This window comes from Lepus europaeus, chromosome 17, assembly GCF_033115175.1.
Source record: "Lepus europaeus isolate LE1 chromosome 17, mLepTim1.pri, whole genome shotgun sequence".
Taxonomy (NCBI): domain Eukaryota; kingdom Metazoa; phylum Chordata; class Mammalia; order Lagomorpha; family Leporidae; genus Lepus; species Lepus europaeus.
In genome coordinates, this window is record NC_084843.1 from 65,153,952 (window position 1) to 65,181,322 (window position 27,371).

Sequence of the window (27,371 nt, forward strand, 5' to 3'; positions counted from 1 at the left end):
ACATACAGAGATCATAAGCTTTTACATTTTTAAGGCTGGATCATAATTTAGCTTTGAGCTTCCCGGTGGTAAAAGTAAAAAGGATAACATGATCAGGTACATTAATTCACATTGTCCTAAGGCAGGAAAACCCCAGATCCTCAGAGTTATTATCTAATTAGAATTCACTATATGTAAATTTATAAATTCACCAGTTCAAGAATCTAACTTCTTATCTCCCTTTTCAGGTACCATGAACTTTAAATATGTATTTCCGGGTTTCTGGCACTGTACTCATGCTCCGTAATTCTTTATGTAGTATATTTCAAAGATTGCCTAGGTGTCCTTAGGTGTGGTATATGAAGGCTTCAGACCGAAGTAACTACCTTAATTACTTTGAGTAGTTTTGGATTTAGATCTCTTACATCAGTGTTGAATTTTATTCTCTGCAGCTCAGGGATTTTCTGTCATGATGGGGGCCCAGTAGGACTTTGGAGTTAACTTTGATCCCATGTGATGCACTTAATGTCAGTGTCTATTCTTTCTTACACAGCTCAGAGTCCTCTCTATGCTCTTAATTTTATTCATTCATTCATTCATTCCGTTGAAAGAGTTAAAGAGAGAAAGAAGGAGAGACAGAGAGAAAGATATCTTCCATCTGCTGGTTCACTCCCCAAATGGCCAGAATGACCAGGGCTGGGCCAGATAGAAGCCAGGGTCCAAGAGCTTCCTTTGTGTCTCCTGTGTGGGTACAGGAGCCCAAGCACTTGGGCCATTTTCCACTTCTTTCCCAGGTACATTAGCAAGGAACCGGATCAGAAGAGGAGCAGTTGAGACTTGAACCAGTGCACATATGGGATTCTGGTGCTGCAGGCCGCCTATGCCACAGTGCCAGCAATAAGCTTTTCTATTTCCTTCTTTTTTGTTTTAGATTTATTTATTTATTTGAGAGGTAGAGTTACAGATAGAGAGAGGGAAAGACAGAGTGAAAAGTCTTCTATCTGTTGGTTCACTCCTCAGGTAGTCTAAACTGCCAGAGCTAAGCCGATCCGAAACCGGAAGGCAAGAGCTTCTTCAGGGTCTCCCATGCAGGTGCAGGGGCCCAAGCATTTGGGCCATTTTCTACTGCTGTCCCAGGGCACTAACAGAGAGCTGAATTGGAAGAGGAGCAGCTGGGACATGAACTGGTGCCCAAATGTGATGTTGGCACTGCAAACAGAAGCTTATCCTACTATTCCACAGTGTCATCCCTGCTCTTCTGTTTCTTAAAGAAATTTCTATCCCCCCATTGATAAACTTACCGTGTGAACTAAATTTTATATATACATACACATATATATATATACATATAGATACATATTTTATGCTGAATAGCAGAAAAATACATAGAGCCAATTAAATAGTCTGCCTATCTGTCTATTCACCCAGCCATTTAAATAGGACATGAAAAGGGTTTTTTGTTTTTTTTTTTTTATTTGACAGGTAGAGTTATAGACAGTGAGAGAGACAGAGAGAAAGGTCTTCCTTCCGTTGGTTCACTCCCCAAATGGCTGTCACAGCTGGTGCTGCACCAACCAACCAAAGCCAGGGGCCAGGTGCTTCTTCCTGGTCTCCCATGTGGGTGCAGGGCCCAAGCACTTGGGCCATCCTCCACTGCCCTCCCAGGCCACAGCAGAGAGCTAGACTGGAAGAGGAGCAACTGGGACTAGAACCTGGTACCCATACAGGATGCCAGTGCCACAGACGGAGGATTAACCAAGTGAGCCATGGTGCCGGCCCCATAAAAAGGGTTTTATGGCAGGAAGAAGTAGTACTTCTTATAGGCCAAGCGAGTAGACTGTCTACTGGGCTGTTTTCTGGACATGAGCAGCCACATCTTTCTCCCTTCATTTTTCCCAGTTAGCTCTGTGTTTCCTGGTATGGCCTGTCCTGTCCTGGTGACATTGGTTGTGTCCTCTGGGGGAAGTTACTGTGTACCAGACACTAGACTTGGTGTGTAGGGTGGGCAGGGGAATAAGAAGAGATTACCATTTCTGCTCTATTTAGTTAGCAACACAGCGGCCAGTCAGATGGCCCATGACTGGAGCAGGGCTCCTGGTGGCCCTAAGCTGTGCTGAGCATTGACCACTTAGTTGCTGCCTAGTGAAGAGGTCTGAGCAGGGGTGGGGGTTGCTACAGGGTGTGGCTGAGTAACAGGGAGGGTGGGTGCTCAGAGCTGTAGTTGTTTAGGAACTGGTAAGGAGGTATTTTAATAAGTAATTGTTTTAAAAATGTTTTACTTACCTTGCTTATTAGAGAGACAGACAGAAAGCTCCCATCCACTGGTTCCGCCCCTCGCCGCCAAATGTCTGCAGTGGTCAGGCTTGAGCCAGGTCAAAGCCATGAGCTGGAGACTCAGTCCAGGTGTCTCGAATGGGTAGCAGGGACCAATTCATTGGAATGTTACCTGCTGCCTCCTGGCATGCACTTCAGTAGGAAGCTGGAATAGGGGTTGGAGTTGAGATTCAAACCCATGCACCCTGATAGGGTACGTATGCAACCCAAGTAGTATCTTAATCGCTAAGCCAGACTCCCACCTTGTTTATATTTTAATAGCTAGTGCTGGTGTACAAGTGCGGACTTGCTGAATGTCTGTCCTTTCTGTTCTCGGATGACTAAGCTCAGTACACAGATGGGGGAGGCCCTAAGCATTCTGGTCTTTGCAGAAAGGTTGGTCTTCTAGCCCTTGGCTGGTGCCCTGAGCCTACTCTCTGTCCTGCCCTTGGGAGTCTCTTGGCTGGTTTTCCACTGCCAGGCTCATGGCTAGAGAGTGGGTGGTTTGCAGGAGGCGCTGAGCCCTCCCCGTGTGTCTGGCAGCCTTCTTGGCCTGTCAAGGCTCTGCTGAAACTCATTTGTTGGAAGGCAGAGCAGGCAGATCATTCAGAGTCCCCTGTGGGACCTCTGCCATGGGGGCACCAGAGCAGGGAGTAGATCCTCACAAGGTGTAAAATGCATTGTAAGTAATCAAATCCACACATTCCACTTGGCTAGGGTTCCCTCACCTGCATGTCCCATTCTTGCCAAACCTCAGATGGTCCCACCCATGCCGCAACACCCAGAACAGCTCTGCTCCCACAGCCAGCGCTGCCTGCCCCAGTGCAGGCCAAGGCGGCCCCATTGGCCACTGGGGGTCTGATGCTTGTTGTGTTGCATTTCTTCCTCCTCCTCCTCCTCCTCCTCCTCTCTCTTTCTTCTTGGTTCTGGAAGGCAAATCACAACTTGCACATACCTAGGCAGCCTCACCACTTCCGTGGCGTCTGAACTTGAGCCTTTCAAAAACCGATCTGAACTCACCTCTGTGTTCCTTCCTGCTCAAAGGGCCCTCTTGGAGACTAAATAAAAGAGCATGCACTCGGGCCGGCCTTGCGGGTGTGCCCACTGTGACCGATGTGAGTGGCACAGGTTAGGCCCTTTAGGGTTTCCACGGCCTTTCTGTTTTCTCATTTAAAAATGTGGATCAGGATGTCCGGGTAGATGTAGTTGAGGAATTAGGTAAAATCTTAGTGAATATCATGTTTGCTTGTTTGGTTTGCAAACATCCCAACTTCTGGTACTGTATTTGAGGCCTCACGTGGCTCCACATGTCAGCCATGGGGTCTGGGGGAACCATCCCTGTGGCCCCCTGCCCATCTGGTGCCACACCCTCACCCTGGGGTTGTGTGGGAGCCGAGGGAGGAGACGCTTCACTCCTAGCCCAGCCTGACTCCTCGAGGTTGGAGCAGGGCTCTGCAAGTGTTGCGTGGTGAGTTTTATGGCAAAATGTGCAGACTGGTCTTTTGCTGGGTAAGGGGCAAGGAGGGGTTGTTATACAGAAATTTCTGTGCCCCTAGCCCACCAGCCCTGCCTCATGTCCTACTACTTCCCTTTTTGGTTAGTGGCCATTTTCAGGGAAAGGATAGACATGGCTGAGTTTGTGCCCATCCCGGAGCAGAAGGGATTGGATTCCCAGGGGCCACCCCTTTGTAGGGCCCACTGCCTTGCCCAAGACCCCCCTCTAGCCCGGACAAGGCAGCCGCTGCCTGTTTAGTGCCGCTGTTTTTATAAGCTAATGAGGGCAGAGTGTGAGCCACAGGCGATGATGCTGGGATATTAACTGTGACAGGAAGCTTGATCATAATTATCTTAACGAGGATAGGGTTAATTACAGTGGAAACTGAAAAGTTCTCTCTGTTTGAATCCACTGGAGCCCAATGTGTTGTGATGTTTTGTCATTTTGATGTGACTTTGGAGAAGGCGCTGGGACTCTCCCTGCAGCCGCAGCCACTCCTGGGGGAGCCCAGGCCCAGCCTTGTGACCAAGGTGGCTGAGCTGGTATCTGGTGGTGAGATCAGGGCCGCCTTCCTGATGGGGAGGCAGGAGGCAGGCAGCCTGCAGAGCGCTGCCCATGAGCCGGTTGCATTCCCCAAGCCTAGCACCCAGCATGTCAGAAGCAATAAGCCTGCTCTTCCAGCCAGCGCAGGTCATGGGTGAAGCTCTGTCCTCTGGCTCCTAACATTTCAGTCACTGCCAGGGGAGCTGGTGAGTGATGCCGGGGTAACTGTTTGCCCTTCGCAGGGGCTCTCCTTTTAGGGTGCAGTTTGCTGTCTACACACCAGGTTATAGCAGTCCTTTCAGTCTTGTGATATTTTTCCTGTCACCACCATTGCCATCTCCTTAAACCACGTAGGTCTGCGTGGATCTTGTGAGGCTTTTGCCCTGTTATTTTACTGAAGAGCAGGGATCTATTTGCAGGTTGCTGATATTCTCATGTAGGGTGTGAACTCGAAGATTAAAAAAAAGAAGAAAAGATTGACATGAATTATTTCTTTTTTTTAAATTTTTTTTTGACAGGCAGAGTGGACAGTGAGAGAGAGAGACAGAGAGAAAGGTCTTCTTTTTGCCGTTGGTTCACCCTCCAATGGCCGCTGCGGCCAGCGCACTGCGCTGATCCGAAGCCAGGAGCCAGGTGCTTCTCTTGGTCTCCCATGGGGTGCAGGGCCCAAGCACCTGGGCCATCCTCCACTGCACTCCCTGGTCACAGCAGAGAGCTGGCCTGGAAGAGGGGCAACCGGGACAGGATCGGTGCCCCAACCGGGGCTAGAACCCAGAGTGCCAGCGCCGCAGGCGGAGGATTAGCCTATTGAGCCACGGCGCCGGCCTTGAATTATTTCTTTCTCCTACTCCTTCCTGGACCTCAATAACAACAGTAACAGTAATGCTTTTAGAAAATAAACAGTAAAGCCATCTTCCTGGTCTATTTCTTGTCCCCTACTCCAGCCGATTCCTACAAATTCTGCCCCTTGCCTCCGCTGCTCTCTGCCTCCTGGCCCCAGTCCCTCACCTCTGAATGTATCTGATTAAATCACCAAGTCTACGTCACATTGCTGACATGACAACAGGGATGTATGAATTAGCAGCGGCTGAGTTAACGTGGTTCCCTTACACGGAGAAAGTAGCATTGAAAGCAGACAGGTGACAGAGGGGGTGGGGCACATCTTCCCACTCCTCTCTGAGGTTTTGCTCTGTGTGGAGCTGGGCCAGTGCTCATTCTGGGATATGTGTTTGGGGGGGGGGGGGTCACCTCTCCACGGGTGGTAGGCACTGCCTCATGTTTGGGATTTTGTCCCATGCCATGCTGTGTCATCCTGCTTTCGGCCTCCCCTGAAGCACTCTTGGGAGGGACCTTTCTTCTGTTTGCCTACCATTTGCTGGTTCTCAGGATAAGAGTGTAATATTTGCATAACATCACTGGGAACAATGATGTTTGGATGTTGCCTTTGACCAGAGCCCCACTGATGTTTGTGCACAAAGGACCTATTAGCCGCCCTATAGGGTTCCCTGTTGGGAGGCGGCCTCAGCTCCCCTTTGTGACCCCCATGGAGGAAGTGACTTCAGAGAGTCTGAAGATTCTCCACACACCTCTGTAAGAGAGAACTTGACAACCTTCATGGAACTCAAAGATCAGTTTTTTGGTGCAAAAACAAAAAACAAAAAACAACAGTGCATGAGAAGGTTTTGCACATCATGGGTTTTCCATGAACTGTTTGAAGACCCTGCAAAAAAAGATTGTTCCTCTGCCCACCCACTAAGTCCTCCCCCAAGGTCAGGTCTCAGGAAAAGGCACTGAATCAAAGGTCGAAGGACAACAAAGGAACCAGCATTTACTAGTCGCTTGTTCATGCTTTTATTTATTCTCCATGAGGCCCTCTGAACAGGAAGAAACACAGGACAATCAGTTCAGATCGGTTTTTGAAAGGCTTAAGTTCAGACTCCACAGAAGTGGTGGGGCTGGGATGAAGGCCCAAACCTTGCTGCCTAGGTATGTGCAAGTTGTGATTTGCCTTCCAGAACTGAGAAGAAAGGGGGAGGGGGGCGGGGAGGAAATGCAATATGAGGAGCCCAAGACTCTCAGTGGCGAATGGGGTTGCCTTGTCCTGCACTGGGGCAGGCAGCGCTGGCTGTGGGAGCAGGGCTGTTCTGGGTATTGGGGCACGGGTGGGGCCACCTGAGGTCTGGCTGTAATGGGTTGTGCAGGCGGAGGAACCCTCAGCCCAGTGGAATGTGTGGATTTGATTACTTGCAATGCATTTTACAGCTTGGAGAGTCAACTCCATATTTTGGAGCTCCCAAGGCAGAGGTCCCACAAGGGAGCTACGGGTGCCTTGTGGAAGCTCTGGCCCCTAGGGCTCACACTCACGCTAGATGAGCACACCCTGCGCCAGGAGCACATGGCGCTGGAACACAAGCGCTGTCCGTAAACGGATAAATAGCGTGGCCGACTCTCCCTGATTCGTCACATTTTATAGGGATCCCGGGCAAGCCCTCCCTCCGGTCGGCACCGTAGCTCAGCTGTCAGCCTGTGCAAGCTCAGCACATCTCTTGGGTCTGGCAGGTGCAGGAGCTGGGAGTCCGTGTCTCTGTGCAAGTGCCTCGACCTGGCGCCTGGCTTTAATTAACGTCTGTGTGCACCCGCGCAGGCACTTGTGCACCCCTGCCCAGTCGCCGCAACACCCCGGAGAGCCCATAAAATTAAGAGTTCACTTTCAGCTCCATGCATAAACAACGCTATTTTCCTCCTTTCTAATACATACATATTTTTTGCCCCCTGAGCTGGGGACTTAATCCTTTCAGATGCCTTTTTATTTACCAGCTCAACATCTCTTCTGCTGCAGTCAACACTTTTTTTTTTTTTTTCAAAAAATAAAGTGAGAAATCCACTTTCCATAAATTAAAACGAAACTTCAAGCCAGGAGCTTTGAAGACCCAACACCCCCAACACCCCAGCCCACCCGACCTCCCTCCCTTGCCCCTAAACAAAAACAAAAACAAATAAAAATCAGGAGAGGCAAAGCGTTCTCAGACTGATTATGTAATTCCACAGCTGCCTTGCCTTTTGGGGCAGCCACGGGGAAACTGGGTAGAAGCAAATTAAGTGATTAGTAAAGAAAAAAGGCAGAGAGAGGGGGAGGAGAGAAAGTCAGAGGATGTGAAAGGAGAGGGAGGGAGGGAGGGAGGGGTGGGGGAGGCGGCCGGTCGGTTTCCCCTCCGCGTGTGCAGGGGAGAACCGCTAAGAAATGATACTTGAAGTTATATTTATTATTGTAAGAGGGGTATGATATTTCTGGGCAGAAATGATGGATGACAACTTAAATTTGTGTCCAGGGAATGAAGGTGAATGGTGACAGAGTTATTTATCTTGGGAATGGAGGTTAGGGTCAGCCCAGGCTGGGTGCCTGAAGGCACAAGACATTGACAAATTTATCCTGCAGGCCGTATCTGAAGCCCTTTGTTTTGGATCCTGGCTACTCACTAAGTGACCCTCATCCTTCATGTCGGCAAGGCGTGAAGGATGCCGAGGGTGCCAGCGGCCCCTTCTCCCCCGCCGCCCCCCGCCCCGGGCCCCCCGCTCCTAATTCTTGTCATTCACTTCGCTGACAGGCACCAAGCCCAGACTATTCCCAGTCCTGAAAGGGAAGGTTAAAATATTTATTTCGGCTCATAATGGCCTCCCTGATTTAGTGCGGGATCATTTTTTTCCTGTTGCCTTTGTCCCCGCAGGTCACTGCGAGGACTGAGCGGCTTCGGGAGCCTGGAGGAGCTCATCTTGGACAACAACCTGCTCGGGGACGACCTCGTGTTGCCAGGGTTACCGCGGCTGCACACCTTAACCCTCAACAAGAACCGAATATCCTTTGCCCGCCGATACCTGCGGCACCTCACAGGGGGCTCCCGTGCGACACGGGGTCCGCGGGCAGACAAAGCCGTCTGTCCGCCGGCACCGGGGACACTCCAGAGTAATTTATGACAGGTCATTCATACACGCAATGCACCATTATATCTTCCCGTGGCCCCGTTTTAGCGCGGAGATCTACGTTATATGGCTGTGCAGAAATCTTTTTAATAGATTAAAAAATAGAGAAAGAAAATAATGTCAGCGCGGCGGGGGGGGGGGGGGGGGCGGCCTCGGCTTGCCTGGGCTCGTGTGGCAGGGCGACCTCTGGTGGGAAGCAGAGGGCAGCGCCGCTCCGGGAACGGCCGCCTCCGAGGGGTCTGGAACGCGCGGGTGCAGGCCTGGGCGGGAGACAGCTGCGGCGCCCTGTCCGGGGAGGCGGGGTGTCCCCTTGTGGCTGGTAGTGACCGCGGCCTGGGAGAGCACCCCCCGTGGGCTGCGGCCTCCCGCGGAGGCGGGTCAACTTGTCAGGCCGACTGCTAGGGGTTGAGAGTGAGAACAGCAGCTGGGCGCCGCACCTGCCCTGGCGGCCCAGGGCTCTGCCATTGCTGGGGTGAGCCAGGACCCCGCGCTGGGACGGTGATCTGTGTACCCTCAGTGCCTCTGCCCTTCACGCATAGAGTAACGCCCGGCCCTGGGTTCCTCGGTACTTGTGGGTTGGATGAATGAGTCCGCACACTCCTAGGGGCCGGGCCCCGGGCTGGCTGCTTTAGGTATATTATTTTTTTAGGAATTTTTTTTTTTTTGATAGTTTGTGCCAAGCCCTGTGAAAAAGGCAAGGTTGCTTCATTTATCTAGATGTGCAAAGAGATGAGATGTAGGCCCGTAGGCCTTAACAAGGTGCTGGGCCCCAATCTTGGTCTTAACTTTCCATTGTAATGTATTGCTTTGGACTTGAAGCCTAACCACTTTGTTTTACTCTTTTAAAAATTTACTTTAATTTTTTTGTGTGTGTCAGAGAGAAAGACAGGGAGAGAGATCTTCTGCCCCCTGTTTGACTCCTCAACTGCCCACAAGCGCCGAAGCCAGACTAGTCTGAAGCTAGGAGATGGGAACTCACTCCGGGTCTCCTGTTCAGGTGGCAGGACCTCCTCTGTTTGCTGCCTCCTGGGGTGTGCTGGGATGGGGTGTAGGGTTGGAACTCAGACCCAGGCACTTTGATATGGCATACAGGAGACCCAAGTGGCATCCTAACGAATTCACCAAACAGTTGCCACTGCTTTATCAGTTGAATATTGGAAACTTGGACTAGTTAAATTTGTACAGTAAGTTAGAAATAGAAGGGGCTGGCGTTGTGGCACGTTGAGTTAAGCTGTTGCCTGTGATGCCAGCATCATTCAAGGCTGCTCCACTTCTGATCCAGCTCCTTCTGATGCTCCTGAGAAGGCAGCAGAAGGTGGCCCACGTGCTTGGGCCTCTGCTACCTTCATGGGAGACCCAAATGGAGTTACATGCTCCAAGTTTCAGCCTGGCCAAGCTCCAGCTGTTGCAGCCATTTGGGGGAATGAACAAGCAGATGGAAGGTTGCTTTCCCTCTCTCTCTCTCTCTAACTCTTCCTTTCAGATAAATGAAGTCAACCTTAAAAAAAGAAAATAGATTGCCCCTGAATTATAAAATTAAAGCAAATATGCGTTTTCAGTTTAAATTATAGGCACACATGAACATTTAAACTAATCAGGAAAATCATTTGTGAGCTACTATTAATACTTCAAACCACAAATTATTATTTAAAGTGTCTTGATGCTATAACTGAATACCATAGGCTGACTGGCTCAAGAAGTAGACCTTTATTTCTCACAGTCTTGCAGCTGGAGTTCTGAGACCTGGGTGCCCTTATGATTAGATTCTTTTTTTTTTTTTAACATTCATTTATTTACTTTCATCTTCTTGAAAGGCAGAGTGACAGACAAAGAGCCAGCCAGCCAGAGGGGAGATATTGCCCACCCTCTGGCTCTTCCCCAAATGCTTGTAGTAGCCAGGGCTGGGCCAGGCCAAACCCAGGAGCTAGGAACTCCTACTGGGTCTTCCACATGGATGGCAGGAGCCCAAGCACTTGAAGTATCATCTCCTGCATCCCAGGATACGTTTGCAGGAAGCTGGATCAGAAGCAAAGCAGCCAGGACTTGAACCAGCACTTCCAGTATGGGGTGAAGGTGTCCCGAGCAACGCTTAACCCCCTGCTCCAAAACACCTGCTCCATGCCTGGGTGCTTGGTGATGACACCTTCTTGCTGTGTCCTAACATGGCAGGCGTTTGGAAGACAGACCTGGAAAGATAGACAGTAAGAAGCTGTCACGTCTCTTACAGTGACACTAAATCCTATCACATGGGCTCTGCTTGTATGACCTCATTACTTACTTTCCAAGGGCCCAGTTCTGTGCAGACCACAGCATCTGGAATTGGAATTTCAACCTAAGAATTCTGGAGCAACAAAAACATTCAGTCCATAGTAAAAGTGCTTCTTGTGGCCAGTGTTGACAGGCACTTCGATAGAAATAAAGGGGAAACAGCAACAGGTAAACCCATAGTCCTTGTCATGATGAAATTTTGTTGTATTTTTTCACCTTCTGTCCTCTGGTCAACCATATTTCCCAGTGATTAGAAACTTACTGTACTAGGTGTATCCTAGGACTTCTAAGATTGGGCAATGTTTGCAAAGCAGTTGAGGACAAAAGGGTTATTAAGCTAGAATGTGGGTGACCTGGCTCCTCCTTTGGGCTTCAATGCTGGTATCCTGTGTCCCAGTCGCTGCAGAATATGAGAGCCTAGGGACTTGGATTCATGGGTCAGCTTCATCCTCCAGGGATGTGTTGCTTTGGACGAGTCCTGTTTGTCCCCTAATAAGTTGGACTAGGTGATGGTTTTGGTCACAATGTTGTGGTCAACAGTATATAGTGAACCTCTTGGCTACAGAGTGCTGAGAAATTTTGTCTTTGGTGGAGTCCCCTGCCACACCTTATCCTACTGCAGTAACAATGCTGAGGAAGTAATGATGCTGGCCTGGTGAGGCTGAAGCAATGGGCACTGTGTACCTGCGAACCTGACTGATTCTGTCGCTTTATTACCAGGAGATAGGGAAGCCAAGAGTTGACTCTCAGGATGCAATGTGACTCCTTTCCTCTTTTCTCTGATCTACTGGTGTGACCATGAAGTTCCACTTCTTCGTCTCCCTGACGCAGAAGTCATGGAATGGAAGGTAGGCAAAAGCAGGCGACACAACAGAATATACTCCCAGCCTAACACTTTTTGTTACCATTTTAAATTTAGAGAGAGAGTGAGCACCCTCACATAGCTAGTTCACTCCCTAAATATCTACAGCAGGTGGGGACAAGCCGAGCCTGAGGCTGAATTCAGTCCAGGTCTCCTTTATATGTGTCAGGAATTCAACTGCTTCAGCCATCACAGGTGCCGCCAGGGGTCTACTTCGGCTGGAAGCTCCAGTCAGGTTTCAGAGGTAGGAATCAAATCCAGGCACTGATGTGAAGTATGTCTTTTTTTTTTTTTCCTATTTTAAACTCAAAAAAACTTTATCTGTTTGAAAGGCAGAGTTACAGAGAGAGGAGGAGAGACAGAAAGAGAGCTGTTGCATCTGCTGTACTGCTTCCCCAAAATGGCAGCAGTAGCAGGGAGCTAGACTGGAAGGGGAGCAGCGAGGACTCGAACCGGTGCCCATGTGGGATGCCAGCTCTGCAGGCTGTGGCCTTAACCCTCTGCACCACAATGTCAGCCCCAAAGTGTACATTCACTCCTAGGTCAAACATCTGCCCCCAGCTTCAAGTTAACACTTCTGATTGTACCTTTCTAGTCACCTGACTCTCTTAGCTAACACTGTAAGTGACCCAGCCTCTTATGATTACTGGGCTTATTGCTATAATAGCAATATTGCTTAAATAGCAATATTATAGATACTATTTAATAGTAATGTTGCTATTACTACCCAGTGAAATTCCTTATATGTGGGCTCTGTCTATCTTTGGCTGCGTAATAACACACCGAAAGACTTTGTGGTTTATTTTATTTCTCTTCAGTTCAGCTGTTGGATCAGCTATTTGGCGAGAGCTCAGCTGGAAGGTTCTGGAAGTGGCATTGACTTGGACCACTCATGGAGCTACAGTTAGAGGCTGGATGGGGGCTGTGTGGTCTAAGATGGCCTCATTTGTATCTGGAGATGGGTGCTGGTTGTTATCTGTACTGTGTGTTTCTGACAGTGTAGCATAAACCACGGCACAAGGGAGGAGTGTTCCAAGAGCACAAGCCCCGTGGGGTGTTAACAAACTATTTTTGAAGTCCTGCTTGTATCATGTGTGTTGATGTCCCATAGCCAAAGCAAGTCACATCCCAAATGCAGAACAAAAGCGAGATGCCTACCCAACATGTCAGTATAAAGAGGTGCAACTCATTCCTCCCACAGTCTACTGCACCGGCCTTGCTGTCTTGTCTCCTTAATATTTCTGTTCGTATTTGTGATAAAAGGAGCTCCAGAATCAATTAACCATTGATCTCCTAATAAGGTGTTAGCTCTTTCTTGTAAATTGACTCATTAAATATGTTAGGAAGACTGCTGTCAAGTAAAGTTTTTAAACTTTTGTTAAAGTTTGTATTCTTTTTTAATTGATTTTTTATAACAGTAGAATGATTATTCACCCTGCCTAACTTAACCTGCTTTAAAAAGTCTTAGGTTTTTTATTTTGATTTGATTTGACTCCCAGTGAAGTTTATCTGTAACTATCTTCTGTTATTTGGCCCTGGGAGGTTGGGGTATCCCGTTCTTTCATCCTTCAGCCAGAAGAGCTATCGCATTGGGGTTAGGAGCAGCACTGAATCAAGACTTCCTTAGCTGGTACCCTGGTCTGCCACTTACTGTGTGACCTTGGACGAGTTCCTTCATGTCTCTCTACTTTGGTTTCCTTAGCAAAGTGGGGACAGCAGTAGTACCCACACCACAGATTTTTGTGAGGGCTTTTTGAGTGTCTCATGGTATTGAGTATCAGTGCTGTGTGAGGCTTAGTGTTACAGCCCTGGAGAATTACATAAACTTACCTGATCTGACTTGGGTTGTTATCACCGAGGCTGGAATACAAATTGAGCGTTGTTTTTTTTTTAATACTTCTCATTTATTAGTAGCCTGATATCACTCTGTGAGTTGGGTAGCATTGGTGGATAATTCTCATTTTATGGAAAAACTGAAAGAGCCAGAGCTTTTTAAAGTCACACAGATCCTCAGTGGTGCAGCTCATTTTACAATCTGGGGTGCTGAATTGTCTCCCCACACTTGGAAACTCAGAGCTGGAGCAGTCACTGCAGAAGGAGAGGAGTTCAGATGGAGGAGGAGTCGGCTGCCAGCTCATGAAAAGGATTCCAGATCCCAAAGCTAGCATCTGGCAAAGTTTTCTTCTGAATCCACCAGTCGTGCCTCCCTTCCTATCTTAGCTCCTACTTGACCTCCCATCTTCGTTCTGCCTATCCTCAGCTTTAATGTCTTGCCCTGGTTGATCTGAGAACCTGATTGTCTCTGATTGCCTCTTCATCTCTTGATTTGTAGCCGTCTCACGCTTGTTGGTTTATTTAGACTGACCAGGTTATCATTAGTACTATTCTTGACCCCCTCCCCTTTTCTCATTCTTTTTCTCCCCATCCAGGAGCAATGCATTATCCAGCTCTGTCTCTTCTGCTAATAGGAATGGGGTATTTGGTAACTGCCTCAGCTCTGTCAGGGTCCAAATGCTCCAACCCAAGTAGAGGACCAACTGAAAATTCTGGAAAATATAGACATTGAACCTTTGCATAGTCAAGCGGTTCTTTTGCAGCTTTTCTCTTGGAGGTTGGCGAGGGAAATAGATGGACTTGAAACCACCCTTCCTTTTCTGTCACCCTGTTTGCTTCCGCACACACAGGAGGTGGTGAGGAGTTGGCGTTGTGTTGCCAATGGCAAGAAAAGGCAGTGCTGCCTGTCCCCAGCTGTGCTGCACTGAGACGAGGGCACCACATCAGAAGGCCAGGCTCGCGTCCCAGCAGCAACGTGCTGTCATCTGGGGGAAATCTCTGTACCTTGTCAGAGACCTCAGTTTATTTATAAAATGGGCAGTATAATAAAAATCGCAGGATCCTGTTGAGAGATTTAAATGGTATAATATACGGGAAATCACTTTGTTAACACCCAGAGACTTTACAACTTCTTAGTATGTTTTATTGTTAGCTAAAACCTCGGTGCTTTAAATAAAGAGAAGCCCAAGTGGGAAGTGTCTGAGGAGCAGGGCCCAGCTGGCTGACAGCACGTTAGGGCTCCCACAGGGGTGTACTCATCTGAGACTCTTCGATTTTCAGAATTTTCAGTCTCCCTTTCGTGTTTGGAAATTATAGGTCACTTTTTTTTTTATTATTATTTTAATCCGAGAAATGTGATTTCTTTAAGGCCTAGGTTTGAATCTAGACTTTGCCATTTACCAACTGTGGCCCTTAACCCCAGTGTCCTTCATTGTTCTTTGGATGTGTTAATTTTCTGATCTCTGTGAATGACAACAAGAGAATATGGCATTCTACTGTGTATTTAGCAGTTTAAAATGCTATATTAGGATTTGCCCCTCTTAAAAGCTTCCCTGTGATTATCGAGGCCGCCCTGTGACCTGGAGCTGAGCCCAGGGGGAGAGTTCTGCCCGTTCACACCTGGGAACTAGTTTCTGACCTGTGCAACTGGACGTGCACGCCCCTGGAGGCTCCCCACCCCTCCCTGCTCCAAGCTTTCAAGGCAAGAGGCTGCTTTGATCTTGGACCCTCTGAAGAAAATCTTCCTTGGCAAGCCTCGCCATGACAGCTGGGCTCTGCAATGGCAACTTTCTGTAGACAACACTGCAAAAACAAAAATAAAAATTCTAAACGTCAAGTCCTCCAGAGAAGACTTGATGAGGGAAACCAGGTGTGTGCTGTGAATCCAGCTGGAGGGAGTTGAAATTGTGCCAGGTAGCTTCAGATTCTGAAGGAGGAGAGGGAGAGAGGCACCCTAGGAGCATCTCTGATGCCATCTCCACGGCAGTGGCCTTGGGTAGCCAGAGACACCAAGTTTCAGTCAGTGATCGCATCTGGTTAATTTTCTATGCAACTTGAAAACAAGGAAGGTGCAAGTCCTGTCTCAGAGCTGTGTTTGCCCTTGCTGAACCAGGAGAGTAGGAGGCAATTGAAGCTCCTCCTCCTAGTTCCTCCTCTGGTGAACAGAAGATGGGGGTTGGGGGGAGCTTTTACAGCACACCCAGGAAAGAGGTGTGGGTGCTTCCTGTCCTTGTGGTCCTGGAAGAAACCACCAGGTTCAGCTTAGCAGTTAAGATCCCTGTCTCCTCTCAGAGTTCCTTGGTTTGATTACCATCTCTAACTCCTGACTCCAGGTTCCTATCAGTGTAGACCCTGGGAGGCAGTGGTGATGGCTCAAGTAACTGGGTCCTAATCACCCATGTGGGAGACCTGGATTTGCATCCTGTTTGCATCCTGGTTTGCATCCTGTTCTAGCCCCACACTTGTGAGCCTTTGGGGAGTGAACTTGAGCATGAGGAATCTGTCGCAGTCTCTCTCTGCCTCTTAAATTAGAGGGAGAGAGAAAGAGAGAAAGAGAGAGAAAGCCAGTCCTGGGAAGAAGGAGCTTCTCCTACACAAAATATCCCGAACGAGGCAGGCTCTGGAAATCCCTTGTATAGGAGGCACAGGAGGTTTGAAGCTTCTTGGAGCCGGCAGATCCTTTGCCCAAGAAATTCCTATAACTGGGACATTTCAATCACATACCTCCTGTTGAGGGTAGATCCAGGTTTTATGGAAGATGAAACTTAGACAATTTGAGGGAGCCCTGTTCAAGGTGAAGACTAGGGGCCTGTGTTCTGCTCGCAACACCAGCATCACCCATCAGAGTGCCAGTTCCAGTCCCTGCTGCTCTGCTTCCCAGCCAGCTTCCTGCTAACGCTCCTGGGAAGGCAGCAGATGATGGCCCATGTATCTAGGCCCCTTCTACCCATGTGGGAGGCCCATGTGGAGTTCTTGATATAGGCCTAGCCCAGACCTGGCTGTTGCAGCCATTTGGGGAGTGAACCAATCAATGGAAGATATCTCTCTCTCTCTCTGTCACTCTGCCTTTTGAAGAAATAAATCTTTTAAAAAAAGTGAAGACTATGAAACAATGTAAAAATACATACGAAATGAATATTTATTTAGAACAAAAATAGATCAAAGCGAATTTTTAAAAGAATTAATTTGATAGGTACTACAAATGTCAAAATACCTAGAAAAGTAACAATCTTTTTATAGATATGCCTGTGTAAGATCTTTTTTCTTACTTCTTTTCTATCAATTCCCTTATAGCTTAATTATATGATAAAATTTTATAATGTTTTCTGTAGAGAGAATAGTAAGATAATTCCATCTTTTAGTGTCGTTAATCAAAATTGATTTTTATTTTAACAGTTTAGAAACGTTTCTTTCAAGTTTTATCTCTCATTATTGGTAATTTTCCCACTACATTGTTGGTAAAATTTTAGGACTATTATACTCGGGAAAAACTGTTACACATTTTTTTTCACTATATGAGATTTCAGGACAGGGGTAGATATTGTGACAGTGTGTTAAGCTGCCACTTGCAACACTGACATTCCGTATCAGGGTACAAGTTCGAGTCCTGGTCTTCTACTTCCAATCTAGCTTCCTGCTAATGCAACTGGGAAGTCAGTGGCCCCCACCACTCGTGTGGAAGACCAGGATAGAGTTCCTGGTTGTTGGCTTCTGCTGTTTGAGTGGTAAACCAGTAGATGGAAGATCTCTCTCTCCCTCTCTCTCTCCCTCCTTCCCTTTCTTTCTTTCTCTCTCAAATAAATAAATAAATCTTTAAAAAAAAAAGATTTCAGGACACTTCAAGTTAGTTTTGTGTACGTACATGCTTAATAACTGAATCTTTAATATTCTTTGATGAGTTTGTTAACCATTTTATCATCAGTTCTGTGTTGGTCCCTGCATGTTGGTGTCAGTACAGTGAGTAGAGGGAATATTATTGAAGCCATTCCTAGTGATACTGTTGTAATAATTTAGCCGGACTCAGAAACGGCTATAAGTCCTATGAGTATACTCCCCAAACTGTGATTAAATGTTATTCCAGTACAAGTTCCCCATAAGTTCCCAGGATTCTTACACTCACTCCTGTAGTCACCCAACTCAAGGAGAAATATGACAGAATAAGTCCTAGTGGAGAGAGACAGTGATATTAGTTGATAATGATTTAAATAATCACCTGCTAATTGTACACAAAGACATGCCCATGTGATTATGTTAATAAGGAGTTTCCAGGGCCTTGGACAGACCCTGTACAAGCAAAGAATACTTAACACATAACCCTCATTAGCTCCATGATTAGTTTACTTATGAAGGTTTGCTCAGATTAAAATAGGCTTACTTCCCTGGATGGTGGCACACCAGGCTTCCTGTCACTCTTCACTAAATGATCTCACCCATTTCAGTCCATCTCAGTTCCTTGTGTTTCCTTTGGTTAAAAATCGTGCCAATCTTGCACATTGCCTATGTTTTCTCACCTTCAGAAGGTAGATGAAAAAGAGCCAAGGGGCTGATGATTTGGTGCAGTGGGTTAAGTTGTCACACTGGCATCCAGTATTGGAGTTGCAGTTTGAGTCACAGCCATTCTGCTTCCAATCCTCCTTCCTCCTAGTGTGTCTGGGAAGGCAATAGAAGGTGGCCCAAATGCTCTGGTCCCTGCCACCCACGTGAAAGACCTGGATGGAGTTCCCGGCTCCTGGCTTCAGCCTGGCCCAGATTTGACTGTTGTAACAATTTGAGGAGTGAAGATGTTTCCCTGTCTGTCACTCCCTCCCTCTCTGACACGTTTTCTTTCAAGTAAATAGATAAATAGAGAAGTAAACATATAGGTAAAAAAATAAATCTTAAGTAAAAAGAACCAAGGTTTAAGGAGTTTGCCCTAAGAAGAAATAATTCCTGGTCCAGTGTTTCCACCACTCATAGAGACCGCTTCTCCCGTATCATCGAAAATTCTCATCTGCGTGAAAAGTGTGAGGGGCAGTCGTTTGACACAGAGGTGAAGACTCTGCTTGGGATCCTACATCCCTTGTCAGAGTGTTTCCTGGCTCCTCTGCTTCTAATCCAGCTTCCTGCTAGTACACATCCGGGGAGGCAGAGGATGATGTAGCTCAACTGAGAAACCTGTATTGATTTCTGGGCTCCTGGCTTTTACCTGGCCCGGCTCTGGCTGGTGTAGGCATTTGGGCAGTGAACCAAGCGATAGAGGATCTCTCTCTCTCTTTCTCTCTCTCTCTCTCTCTCTCTCTCTCTCTCTCTCTGGTCTCTTTCAAATGGAAGTAAAAATAAATAAATAAAATGTGACCAAAAAGTCTGCATCTCTCCAGATCAGTATGTCGATCAAGGGTACCAGTCCCTTGCAGTCCTACAGAAGAAACACTGTACTGGCCAGCAAGAGTAACTGGCCTGTCTGGCTGAACCTCCCTGGAATGAGTGCCTGTCCTTGAAACTTCACAAGGACAGGACAGGCATGAGTAATGTTATTCCAAGGAGCTTCTGATGTGCAGGATATCGGATTAGAGCAAACTGCAAAGAGGAAAAAACAGTCTTACGAGCAACACCCCTTGTAGGTGCAAGTCCAGGTGTGGATTCCTCCACCTAAATGTTGCTAGCCAGTCCTGGGTATTCAGTGGGGATTTCAAGAATTTTGAGATACCCACTCCAAAGCACAGGGCCCTGAAGTGTCTCTGGCTGAGTCTTAGAGCGGTGCTGGCACAGAGAGTCCTGGCATAGGTCTTCCTTTCTTTTCATCGCAAAGTTAGAATCTGATGATCTGTTGGAAAAGCTGAAATTTTTTCCTGGAATTGTGTACTGTTGCTTTCACTGATAATATTTAAATGATCTTCATAAAGACTGTGATAGTTGATCTTTAACAAGTGGTAGTATGTTTTGTATTTGATGATAAATTGTGTTCATGTTTTGATTCCTGTACTTCCAACCTTCTTTCCTGGTGGGACCTTCTCTGTTAGTGTCTCTATCAAAATCCCATTCCCATCACCCTCATTCAAGTGCTCCTTTGTGGTCATCCCTGGGTGTTATGTGTAAATGATTTGAAAGATCAACAGCTTCCACATCTGTGTCTGTGCCTTTGTTTAGGCAGTGGGAAAGACATCTGCAAATCAAAGCCAACAGCAGTGAGGAGGTTCACCCGGTACCTCTGCGTTTTCTGCTCTCCTGCTTGTGCTTGGCCTCTCCTTGTCTCCTTCTGTCTGCCTCTGCAGCATTTGTTCTTGCTTGCCATGGTGGCATCGCACGATGTGTCATAAATGCCTGAAGGAACTTCGTGTGGGGACTATAAGCTTCAAATATCTGGAGGCTCATTGTGTGGAGAATAAGATGACTCTGTGCACTTGAACTGGCTTGGAGGGTAGCAGGTAGAGAAAGAGTGAGTCCCAAGGCAAAGGAAAACTCTGATGGGTAGCAGAGTGGAATGTATCGGCTTGTGATAACCCCGTGGCAGGTATGTCAGGGACTGGACTCAGACATGCATTGGACTTGGAGTTTGTACTTCTGTAATATGTAGAAACACAGGCTGAGAAAATCTGGGTGACCACCCCCCAAGGTTAGATAGGGTGACAGAGTGAGAATAGCCCATTTACTTGATTTTACCTGCCTCTCCTCCATCCAAGTGGACCTCACTCGTGGACACTGTGTCCTGAATCTTTGGCTGTTGTGTACTGTATTTGCCCTGAAGTGTTTAAGCCCTTCATGCTCCACTGTTGTTCCTATCTTCTGGTGCTAACTCCTCTCATTACAGGCTCCTCATGGTCATGGCGTCTGCTCGTGGCCTGTCTAATCCTCAGCTTGCCTGGGGCTTAGCTCCTCTGCCTATGACTTAAGCCACGTGGTGTTTTGTAGACTAAGTTGTCGTTAAATCCTTTCCAATACTTTTGAGTCCCTGAATCTCTGACTCTTGGCTTGTTTGGTTGGGGGGTTGCAATGTTTGACTTGACTGGACACTTCATGGCCACTAGGATGCCTGAATTTTGTCTTTATGCCTCCATTCTCTCCAGCGTAGAATTTTAGATTCATAACTGTCTCAGGAAGAGCATTTTGACCAGCCTGGTTGACGAAACCCATCCTAACTTTCTCTTGCTGTCTTCTCTTTTTCCCCCAAGGCAGTGCTTTATTGTTCCTAGGGAGCCCCTGAGCCATGCTTAGTCCCAACTATAGGCTCTCAGACAGGTAAGGTCCAGTTTGTTTGCATCCATGCAGTTCCTTTAGATGTCAAAGGTAAACGTCCTGCAGTAGGAGAGAAAGGTGAACATATTTTTAATGAGGTGTTTGGAAATACTTTTTTGTTTTCCTTACTAGAAACAGATTAAGCTTTGCATATTACAAAATATTTTACTACCTAGAATCCACCTTTTATCTTTAAAAAAATGCGGGAAAGAAAAGCGTGATAAACCATTTACGTTTATTCATTCTCCCTCAAGTAATCTGGACGTAGACTTGCTTGTCCATAGAAAAGTTCAGTGGAGTTCCTGACAATGCAATGAAATACTAGCCATGACACACATGCACTGCTAAGTTGATTTTGACCCTTACTCTGTCACCTCGTGGGAGCAGAGTAGGCTTGTCACTGAGAGGCTGTGCCCTTCACCGATGACCCGGTGCCTCTTTCTAAGCCTTTTGTCCTCCTGGACCAAGATCCTTGACTCTTGTCACATTACTGATTTGGAGCGTCTGCTTAATCATCTGGCCGAAGTGACACCAGCTCTACAGTACCTCAGCCTGCTGGGAAACGTGGCATGTCCCAATGAGCTGGTCAGCTTGGAAAAGGATGAAGAAGACTACAAGAGATACAGGTGAGTGTCTGTGTGGTGGGAGAAGGGGGAAGTGGCATCCATGGGGGATGATATTATACCATGGGGTGTGTAGTTGATGTTGGGTGTGTATCAGTGGACTTCCCAAGATAGTGTTAAATGATCACCTCTTGGTAACCTTCAATCATTGTCTCCCTTTACCTTGTTCGTACCTTATCAGTATATGCTCAGTAAATATTTTCAACTTTGCAAGTCATAAGGATTCTTTCTCAACTCTTGAACTCTGCTGGCTTCTGTTGCAGCTTGAAAGTAACCATAAATAATCTGTACATTATTGGGCATGGCTGAGTTCCCGTAAAACTTTATTTACAAAGCAGGCAGTAGGCTAGATTTGACCCATGAGCTGTAGTTTGCTGAACCCTATGTTGTAAGATCTCTGTCTGGTCTGCCTCACAATTGCTTAGAGAGAGAACACTTCCATTCGAAGTTTAGGGGGCCAACTAACATATAACCCCAAGGGAAGTTCCCCAAGGCCCTTAGCACCAACGAGCTGTGCCTCACTGTCCACCAGTCTTGCACTCTGACAGGCTGAGAAGCAATACTTCTCTATTATTTCTGAACCATCTTCTTTGAAACCCCTGATCCAAGCTCACTGCTCTTAGCAAGTCTTCTTGATCTTGCACATTTCACTAAATTCATTTTATTTTCCTTCTTCATTTTACATTCCATATCTTCTCCTTCTTGGTGGTTGTTTTATAAATGTTGTAATGGTGTCTTCACATGTGTAGCTTCTCTGTCCATTTTGATATAAGCTTTTGTTAACACCCCACCCAAACCAGTGTTGCAGGATGGGAGCAAGTGATAATGGAAGAAAGTTAATATGAGGCTGGTAGCACTCCTAGATACAGAAATGGATGGGTTTTGGAAAGAGGATAATAGCTTGAGGAAAACTTGTTGTATTGGGAATTATAAAAATCTAGGGTGACGCACAAAGCAATGTACTTGCAGGTATTCATTTTGTATAAAAGCAAAGCTGTAAGAAATTATTATGGCCGTTGAACACTGTAGACTAAAAAATACACACATGTGCACACACACACGTGTATGTATGTAAGGCTACATAAGACATTTAGTTAGATTTCTATATTGGGAAGGATTATTTACTTTTAACTTCATTTTCTAAGTGTTTTGATTAGTTTGGTAGAGATCTTAGACTATTCTGAGACATCAGAATAAGGCTCCGATCCTACTTGTTAAAACGTTCATTAAGTCAGGGCCCACATGTGTGTAGTGGGTGAAGCCTCCATCTGTGACACCAGCATACCATAAAGGTGCCAGTTCGTATCCCGTATGTTCCCCTTCCAACCCAGCTCCCTGATAATGCCATTGGGAAAGCAGCAGCATATGGCCCAAGTGTTTGGACTCCTGCACCCATGTAGGAGACCCAGATGAAGTTCTTGCCTCCTGGCTTTGGCCTGGCCCAGCACTGGCAGTTGTGGCCATCTGGGAGGTGAACCACTCAATGGAAGATCTCTGTCTCTCCCCCACCTCTCTCTGTAACTCTTTCAAATCGGTCCCTATGGAAAAAAAAAAAAAGTTCATTAAATCATTCTCCATCATGATGATTTTCATTTGGGACTTGATACTACAGATTTGTATGTGTGTTTTCTTAGAGGAAATGTGTGTGTGCCTGTGTGTGTGTGTATTTAATGTCCAGTAGATGAGTATTATTTATGATTTTCTCAATCATCACTTTATGTTGCTTAATAACTTAGCATTTGATTTCTTTCTGGAACACTCTCATCATGTTTGAGGCACTCAACAACCTGATTTCAGGTCACTTAAAATGTATTTTAATTTCTTACAGTACTTTAAGATACTTCTTCAAGAATGAAGCAAGTCCAAGAAAATTTTCCCATAAACATTTTTGGCAAACCAACATTGTTTGGGAAATTCTCATTTGTTTTATAAATTTGCTTCTTTAGATTTCTGTGTTTTATTCTAAAAAATAACCTCATTAATTTGGAGATCTGTGGCCAAGCTGTTAAGTTGCTATGTAAGCTGCTGGTTAGCACATCCATGTCCCATGTCATAGTATCTAGTTTTGAGTTCTTGCTCCAGTTCCCAATTGTAGCTCCCTGCTTTGTGAACTCTGGGAAGAAACAGGTGATGACCTAAGTAGTTGGGTCCCTGCCACCTACATGGGGATCTCGGTTGAATTCCTGGATTCCAGCTTTGTGTAAGCCCAGCCCTGGCCATTGTAGCCATTTGGACAGTGAACCAGTGAATGGGAGTTCTTTCTCTGTCTCTCAAATAAAAAGGAGAAAAAAAAGCCCAAATTTTTTATCTTCGTATGTGTGCCTATATATGGCCATGCACTCATATACATCTACATATATATGCATATTTTCACAATGTTCATTTATATTGTTCATTCATGGAATGAAAAAGCTCTATTTGAATTCAACTGGAAGCAAGTTTTTGTTGCTTTTATTTCCTAGAATGAGAGAGAGAGAATGAGGGAAGTTTCTAGTTCTACTATATTCTATCTGGTCTCAAACAGGAGGCTTATAAGGTTGTACAAACAAAAGAAAATGCTATTTCTTTGTTGTAGCTGATCACATTGGCAAAATATTAAGACCCTGGTCTAAGGGTCAGATCAGAAGATGTACTGTGGAGTCCAGCTTTTGCCAGTGGGACCTTTAAAACAAGGAGGACAGCCTAGGCTGGTAATCTTCAACCAAGGATGTGCCTCTTGAGTCAGCTAAACCTTTCAGATTCTATGGGGTGGCAGCAAAGCTCTTCCTAGGTGATTCTGATGTCCATTTGGCTCCAGGATTCTGGGCTCTCTTCTCCCAGGCCAGCTACAGCTCTTCCTTTACCATCTCACACCATGTTAGTCTTGCATATTTCTCTCATTTCTACATCTACCTCGACAAGCAGCTTCCAGTGGATACAAACCAAGCCTCCTTGTTGCTTAAAGCTTCATCAGCTTCTAAACTAGTGTTGGACATGGAGAAGGGGCTTGGTGGGCTTGTGGTTACTTTTCCCTTTCAGGAGCTGAGAATTTATAGATAGATGCAGGTACCTTTGGGCACACTTCCCAAGGAATGAGATCGGTTGGGATATCAACAAATGTAATAAAAATAAGCAAGGAACTACCACTGCAACTTAATTCACATTCTGGTTGCTGAGCTATGAGTCTTTGGGGAGGTACTGGATTTAATGGGTGGTCCATCTCTTGGGTTATCCCGGACAGACTGTGAACCTGACCTCCCCAAGGCCTATTTCCATGGAGGGAAGAGCATAGGAAATCTGCTTGTTGGTACGCATATGGCAAAGTTTCCATGAAGGACTGTGTTCTAGGGCTGGCACACAGCCAAAATCACATCTAGGCTGGAAACTCTGTAAGTCACCCACAAGGATGGGGAGATGCTGACCTTGTGAGACCAACAGCAACGTCAGAGGGGCAGAAGGAATGTTCAACATGTGCAGTCACTGCACGGCATTCAAGATCGTTGAATGGAATAGTCGGTCAGTTCTCTAGCAGTTTGAATGTTTTATTCATTCATTTATTGTTTTAGTTTTGATTGCTGATTTGCTGAGCACTTACCCTTGTGTTTAGAGGAGAGAAATGTATGTGACATGCACTTCCGTGCTATGGTCTGTGAGCAGCTCCGCTTTGTTTACTCAGGAGTTTGTGCTTCATTTGTGCCTGAGAAGTCTTAGGGTTTCACAAGATGACTTTTGAATTTAAAATTCCTGTGGCATTTGAGTTTATACAAAGCAATGTGACTGCCTTTTTTTTTCTTTTGGTAAAATATTTCCCTGGCCCTTCATTCACCAACCGTGAGATCTGCCTTCTCTGTACGTAGCTGTATTACGTAGAGTGTAATAGTGGAGCCTCTATGTAAATTTATGTGACATTTTCACTAGAAAATTGCTTAAAAAATGAATGATATTTCTACAGTTTACTGTTTCTCACTTTAAGTACATTTTCTGACAATATGTCTTCTATTAATCATTTAAGCAATAGTAGGAGCCTTAAAGGAGTGCATTCAGAAGCAAGAACCCATGGTTCATTTAGTGCTGTCTAAAAAAATTTCTTATTGATTGGCATCCTCTGTGGTTATGTGATGTAATATTTATAATATGTCACCCAGCCATACATCAAAACAAGTGTGTCTGTTGTTTCATTTCCATGGGAGATGTTGATTTCAAAGAGGTCAGACCAGTTTTAGGTCACATTGTGGCCAGCTACTGGACCAGAAATGGGAAGTGACTAGATTTATGTAGTTATTGGAAATGGCATCACAGATGCTGGGGTTTCTGCCGAGTCTCCCCTCCCCTCCCCCTGCATCTACCCCTTTCACTTCCTCATTTACCCCTGTGCACCCGGTTGGATTTTTTTGGCATACATCCCCATAGTAAAATGGGTTCATTAAATCTTTGTGTGAATATGAACACACCACCAAGTTGTCGAGCTGTGCCCTGGCCTTAGTGGGGCGGGAGCGAAACTCTGCCTGGAGTTTCCCTTTGCCATTCATCATAGTTCATGGTTGGGAAACGTTGGTTGCTGGGTTATTAAAGGAGCTTGAACTTGCCCGTACATTGCTGTGTGTTCACACTGTGCTGTCTGGGAGTGAATGCTGAATGGAAGCATATGGAACAGCAGCAGCCTTCAGGATCTGGGCAGGAGGAGAGCAGCACCACCTGGCCTGAGACCACCACAGGGTTCTCTGGCAGACGTCAACACTGGCTGAAAAAAAAAAAAAATCAGATGTGGGATATTTGGGTCCCCAGAATCATCTATTGCTTCTTCCCTTGTACTCCCTTTCTAAGTACAAAAATAACAATGTACTGAAGGCCAACAGTCGACAAGTGCTGGACTTTCAAGTAAAGAGACTGGGCTTGTGTTTGTATGCTTGCCTCCTGTCTCTGGATCCTCTGTCGTACGTTCTCTCCCACCACTCCATCTCTGCTGGGCCTCTCCTTCCTCCCTTCTTCCTGGTAGGCCCCTCTGAATTCCTGGCATCTTTAAATTATTGACAATGTGACACCCTTCCTTTGTTCCCCAGCAGGGAGCAGTCCCGGGGCCTGCCCAGTGTCTGTAGCACTCAGCCAGAGGGAAGGAGGGAGGAGTCCCTCACGGAGTGCTGGCCATCCAGGGCTGCCACCATTTCCCAGCCGAATAGGAGCTGTAAAACTTGTGGCTTACATAACCCAGTGAGCACTCTCCAGCTAATCTACAATCTGGGCTTTGAAGATCACAAGAAAGCAAAGGTCACGACCCAGAGATCAAAGTGACAGAAGCCCACAGAGTAATTGCCGGTTACCCTGTGTGGAGGGCCTGGGTCTGTCCTGTGGGTGTATTGTCTGCCTGGAGACTTCAAACATGTTGCCGGCGAACTGTGAGCCACATCAGCTGGCCCTTGCCACTCGTCAGGCTTTCATTAATGCCGTAGGTGAGCTCACCTCGGCTCATTAGAGTGAGATCATTGTCATCTCTCGGAGCATCTGGACTTACTCCTCTCACAGTGTTCGTTCATTACTCTTTGGTCTTTATTGACTTTTTCTGACAGTCCTCCCTCACCTGGAGGTGTAGGGGGTGGTTTTGTAAGGAAATTGGAGTCACAAGAAAGGGTGATGCAGATGTATTGATTGTCAGTCAACTCTGAGGCATTTAGAATTCAAGCCAGGTAAAACTAAAAAGAGCCTTGTGCATCACTTGGCCCATGTATTCATTGCACAGATGGAGAAACTGAGGCTCAGCAAGGTGGCAGGGGTGGAGCTGAGGTCACACAGCCCCATGTGTTCAAAGTCTAGATTCTTTGCACTCTTAGTCCTCACACTTTTCCTTATGAAGATCTCCCTCCCCTTCCATTTTCTCCCTGACACGCAATAGCTTTTGTTTCTCAAATGAGTTGCATGTAAACCATTGCTAACTTAAACAAATTAACCAGACATGTTTAATAGTTGATGAGGACTTTAGAGTAGCATGAGGTAACCAGTGTCACTAAATGGAATTGATGTAACCCACTCAATGGCAAAGACGCCTAATGTGTCCTTGGTGTTCTCATCCCAGTGGATGAAGTTTTGGGAAAGATAGAAAACAGGGTCGATGGAGCCCTGTGAATGCCTTCTGGGGTCCCAGCCCAGCTTGGGGGTCAGTAACTTGTGCTGTCTCCACATTCCCCAGGTGTGGGAATAAGAAGGTGGCAAGAAATGATGTGAAGAAGCAGTAGAAGTATTCTGTAAGTGAAAAGGAGTAGAAAACCTTTAGTGACTCCATGCCCAGTTCCTA

At 46.4% G+C, this 27,371-nt stretch overlaps 1 protein-coding gene across 1 annotated transcript in view; it reads left to right on the plus strand.

Annotated features, from left to right (window-relative positions):
* LRMDA (leucine rich melanocyte differentiation associated) overlaps positions 1-27,371 on the plus strand; it is a 1,120,399-nt gene that overhangs the window by 607,744 nt on the left and 485,284 nt on the right. Inside the window, exons 3-4 of the mRNA XM_062214185.1 lie at positions 8,056-8,182; positions 20,970-21,109. Coding sequence (XP_062070169.1) covers positions 8,056-8,182; positions 20,970-21,109 — 267 coding nt within the window. The remainder of the gene's footprint in view (positions 1-8,055; positions 8,183-20,969; positions 21,110-27,371) is intronic.